Source organism: Lolium perenne, chromosome 1 (genome assembly GCF_019359855.2).
Source record: "Lolium perenne isolate Kyuss_39 chromosome 1, Kyuss_2.0, whole genome shotgun sequence".
NCBI lineage: Eukaryota > Viridiplantae > Streptophyta > Magnoliopsida > Poales > Poaceae > Lolium > Lolium perenne.
Window position 1 is genome coordinate 74848883 of NC_067244.2, and position 4994 is coordinate 74853876.

The window sequence follows — 4994 nt, forward strand, 5'->3', positions numbered from 1 at the left end:
GTTCTGCTCCATTGCCTTAGCAGGTCCCTAGTCCCTACCCCCAACGACGTGCTTTTTCGCCATAAAGCATGGCACCCTCCGTCCACTTGCTGTAATTCTTTTGTCCTATACTCACATATGCATATATTCTTCGTGCTTACCGTTAAGTGGATTCTGAAAGAAAAGAGTGCTGCAGGAAGGGCCTTCATTTCCCGGAAAGTGCTAGTGAACCTAGATCTAGGCGCGTCCGGGTTTTAGCAAATTGAATAAATACTTATGTTTTGGATAAATTGAAATAATATTTTGCATACACATATTATCTTAATACTCACTTGCGTATATTTCAAGAAAAAAATACAAATATATGTGGCCTACATGAAAGTGAGAAAATATACAAAAAAAAATTATAATGATTGGATTTCTACTGTTTAATGAAATACAAATTTCCATTTTTCTTTTCTAGCATAGGCCACATATGGTCGTATTATGCCTTGAAAAATTGCATGGGTAAGTATGTATGGATGCATGAACTATTTCAATTTTTTCTGAAATTTCAAATAGCAGTTTTTCGATTTTCTTTTTAAAACGGGTGCGCCTACACCTATGCCGACCAAATCCAGGCTGCTCCAATTTCCCTTTCCTCTTGTCTCTCCTTCCATCCCGTTGAAAGTCGCTAGTCCACCTATGGCTCCAATCCCCTCCCTCTCTGGTGGCTATGCCGTCTGGTGAGTTGAGGTGAGGGGTTCTCTGGCTCCTCCGTATATACTAGTAGTAGGTTTAGGTCATGGGCTTGGGCTTGGGCTTGGTACCTTCTTGTGTTTATCGTGCTTGGCGTTATGCCTTGGGGATTTAACATATTGGTGCTTCCACACGACAATGAATTGTTATTGGGGAACCTAACCGGAGGAGCTCTGCGTGGTAGGGATACGAGTTGAAGGATTGATACAGTGAGACCTGTTGTGGAATGGCAACTGCTATTCACAGAGGGCCATAGGCCAGTACGTGTACATGAGTTACAATATGCAGGTAAGACCCTCATACACTGAGGAATACAGGAAAATGACTATACAGCTCTAACACCCCCCCCCCCCCTCAAACTCATGGTGGATCAACAGCACTGAGTTTGGAGAAAAAGAAACCATGTTGTGCTCTAGTTTGTGCCTTCGTGAAGAAGTCAGCAAGCTGTAGCTCGGATGGTACATAATGAAGAGCCATAACCTGATGCTGCACAGCATGACGCACATAGAAATCATCAACACCGATGTGTTTGGTGAGCTCGTGCTTCACCGGATCACGCGCAATGCTGATGGCACCAGTACTGTCCGATAAGAGAGGAGTCGGTGTGTATGCAGAAACACCAAAGTCCGCAAGTAACCAGCGTAACCAAGTCACCTCAGCCGTCAAGAGAGCCATCGCTCGCAACCCAGCCTCGACACTCGAACGAGAGACTGCAATCTGCTTCTTGGTCTTCCAAGCAATGAAAGCTTTCTTTGTCCACACATCTTCTCGTGGTCGGACTCTCCTTCTTCTCTATGTTGATGACATGATCATCACATGTGACGACCCAGAGTACATTGCCGTTGTCAAGGCCCGTCTTCGTGATCAGTTTCTCATGACTGATATTGGTCATCTCCGCTACTTTCTTGGGCTTGAGGTTTCCTCCACCTCCGATGGCTTCTATATCTCCCAGGAGAAGTATATTCAGGACCTTCTCACTCGTGCCGCTCTTGGTGATGAGCATACTGTCGAGACTCCTATGGAGCTCAATGTCCACCTCCGTGCCACTGATGGTGATCCTCTTCCGGACCCGACTCGCTATCGTCACCTGGTTGGGAGCCTTGTCTACCTTGTTGTCACCCGTCCTGACATCTCCTACCCGGTCCACATTCTGAGTCAGTTCATGTCCGCTCCCACAAGTGTCCACTATAGTCATCTTCTTCGTGTCCTCCGGTATCTTCGTGGCATTATCTCCCGTCGTCTCTTCTTTCGTAGCTCCAGCTCCTTACAGCTCCAGACCTGCTCTGATACCATGTTGTGGAATGGCAACTGCTATTCACAGAGGGCCATAGGCCAGTACATGTACATGCGTTACAATATGCAGGTAAGCCCCTCATAGACTGGGGAATACAGGAAAAGGGACTATACAACTCTAACAAGATCCTCTTCAATTAGTGTGTTCACTTCTCAAAACCGGTCAATGGGATTGTGACTCATCTTCATTCAAGCCATCGACGTGATGGAAAAGAAGGGGGCCTCGATTTGTATGTGGCTTGTGCAGATCTGGCGAGTGAAGGAATATGGAGTTTGTTTCTTTCTTCGGAGGGGCATCGTGTGCGGCCTTTCGCTGGCCTTGGGCCGGCCCGCTGCTGACCTTGATGAGGCCATTTCTGAGGCCTTCGCCATCTTCAACGCGACAACCATGCTCAGGAGCTCCAGATCAACTCCAATGGAGAAGGACCTAATGATGACCTTCTTCTCTATTTTGAGGTGCAATGTGTAAAATCAGAAGACTAGAATGTTATTGGCACACACAAGAAGGGTCCTGGCATCTTTGCCACGTGGCAGTTGCTAGCGACCACACACGGTAAAGTCTGGCGGTTCGTTATGTGTTTGCTCCGGAAGACTAAAGTTATAACGTTCGCTCAATAATATTTCCTTGATTCGTTTTGCTACTTTGGCATGTTTGCGTGGATATAAAGGGGAATGCCTTTTTCTGTTCTGGGAGCTATCATATCCAACGGAGAAATAAAGAAAGGAATCGATAAAAACAAAAGGTAGCAGGAGACGGTTCGTGAGTGGTGAAACTGTCGCTATAACGGTGAAATGATTGAATTTGGAATGAACAAAGCAGTTGTCTTATTACAAGAAACCCCTAGTAGCTTTTGTACTTGCTGCGGGTCGGGCAGCATTACACAATGAGGATTGATCAAATTATCAAGACAGAAAGATGAACAGAGGTGCAGTGGTAAAATTAAAGTGGAGCACAGACACAACTCATCAGGGATTCATGCATGTCAGTAGAAACTAGAAAGAAACACCACGCATGAGTAGTTGGAGCATTGTTACTCAAGAAGTCTTCTTTGGGGCAATCCTGGATTTGATTTTTTCCACCTCCTTGGTGCCGACCTGGAAGGCCTTGGTGAGCACATTGTTGGGCACGGGCGGCGTGGCCCCGAAGAGTGTCATGGCCAGGGACTGGGTGCCGGGGAACTGGCTGTTGAAGGCGGAGATGACGGAGGCGTGGCCGTCGCCGTTGTTCTTCTGGAAGTGGACGAGGCCGCGGGGGAAGACGAAGACGTCGCCGGCGGCGATGGTCTTGGAGATGAGCTTGTTGCCGGTGGTAATGAAGCCGACGTCGAGGGCGCCCTGGAGGACGAAGACCATCTCGGTGGCGCGCGGGTGGGTGTGCGGCGCGTTGAGGCCGCCGGGGGCGTAGTCGATGCGCGACATGGAGACGCCAAGGGTGTTGAGCCCCGGCACCTTCTCCACGTTGGCTCCGGTGACCACGGAGCCGTAGGTGTTGTTGGTGTTGCCCGCAGCGCCCAGCCCTTTGAAGTAGAAGTCGTCCTCGGTTACCGTCGCCTTGCAGGCGAACCCATTCACCTTCACACCTGCACACACACATTTCCATGGGAGCAAGAATGGTAGATGAGCACTGTACTTGCTTTATTTCTTGTATGTTCTGAATTCAAGTCGGGGCAACTCACCTGAAGCGAGGTCGGCGACGCAGATGTCCTGCAGCAAGTCAGGATCGCCGGCGATGGAGGGGAAGGGGAGAACAGAGAATAGGAGTGCCATGATGGCACATGGAAGCAGGGGTGAAACCATGGCCATTGCAGGCTTGCTCTCGTGCTTGCGCTGGTCCTTGATTTGGATGAGAGTATTATGACCTGGGCCTGCCTCACTTTACTCCTTTTTCTGTGCACGCTCCTTTACTCTCCCTGCTCGAGGTGAATGAACTTGTTGGATGCTGAATAGACAAAAGATGTGGATGGAATTTATAACAGGTGGGGACTAGAGAGAGAGAGACTCGAGCAGGAGTGAGTGATGTGAGTGCCAAGGTATGATAAGAAGATTGTCCGTTCACCCCAAGAAATGTGCTGGAAGTGTGAGGTAAGAGTAGGAGAAGATTGCTGTAGGAGTACACAAGGAACAATGTGATAGGTTGTTATTTTACAGCCATCTCTTGATTTTGATCCCGTAGCAGAATATTTTAGGTTCTGAACCACAAGCACCGCAAAGTATATGATGAAGGCACGGCACCTGAGGAAAATGAAATAATATCCACTCTTGTGGGAAGGGGTGCATGTGCATAGAATTCTCTCCGAAAATATATCGTGAAATGAGCTCCCAGCTTTAAATTCGATAAAATTTGAAGATATGAAAATATACATACTTAGATCCACGTGTTTTTCCTTTTTGTGTAGCTAAGAATATTAAATATTTAAAATTGACATTTTGCAGGATTGTGGGATAAAGCATTGCATCCCTCTGGATTTTTTACAAATTCACTAAAACTCAGAAATGTGATTCTCATTTTTTTTCTTTTAAAACAGAAGGGTGACTAGTGCCCGAGTGCAAAACAACTCCACTCCTAAGTTTGTAGAAAAAATCATTAACAAAATATTAGCATCGCAATACCAAATCAATATGACTAGATGACTAGATGTACTTTCATATCACATATGTACTGTATCATCGGAATTAGTAATTTAGTATGCGTCTCACTTCCCATGTTCATTCTCGTCCATCATTGCCATCTGGCATCACTAATATAAATCGGACCGTCGCACACTATTGAAATGGATTGTCGCACACGATAAACCTAACCGTCGCTATGCAAGGTTGGGTGATACGTCCAAATAAAGAACACGGTTCTTAGAACCATGTCCGATAGAACATGTTGTCGCACACACTAAGTTTACATAAACCGTTTGCGATAAGGACGCATCTCACAAACGGATTTTTTTGTACTCTATCGTGTGTATTCCCGGCAATCGGAAACAATGATGTTT

At 46.6% G+C, this 4994-nt stretch overlaps 1 protein-coding gene across 1 annotated transcript; it reads right to left on the reverse strand.

Moving 5' to 3' along the window:
- Nucleotides 1-2784: 2784 nt before the first annotated feature.
- On the reverse strand, nt 2785-3946 carry LOC127293456 (germin-like protein 5-1). Its single transcript, XM_051323089.2, has 2 exons — nt 3687-3946; nt 2785-3590 (listed from the first exon to the last, which is right to left on the reverse strand). Exons 1-2 carry the CDS (start codon nt 3811-3813, stop codon nt 3046-3048), a joined length of 672 nt encoding a protein of 223 aa, XP_051179049.1. The 5' UTR covers nt 3814-3946; the 3' UTR covers nt 2785-3045.
- Nucleotides 3947-4994: the final 1048 nt, after the last annotated feature.

Coding starts and splice junctions, on each gene's coding strand:
- LOC127293456 (XM_051323089.2), bottom strand. CDS start 3,813: ATGGCCATGGTTTCACCCCTGCTTCCATGTGCCATCATGGCACTCCTA. Junction 3,591..3,686: donor CGTCGCCGACCTCGCTTCAG/GTGAGTTGCCCC, acceptor GTGTGTGTGCAG/GTGTGAAGGTGAATGGGTTC.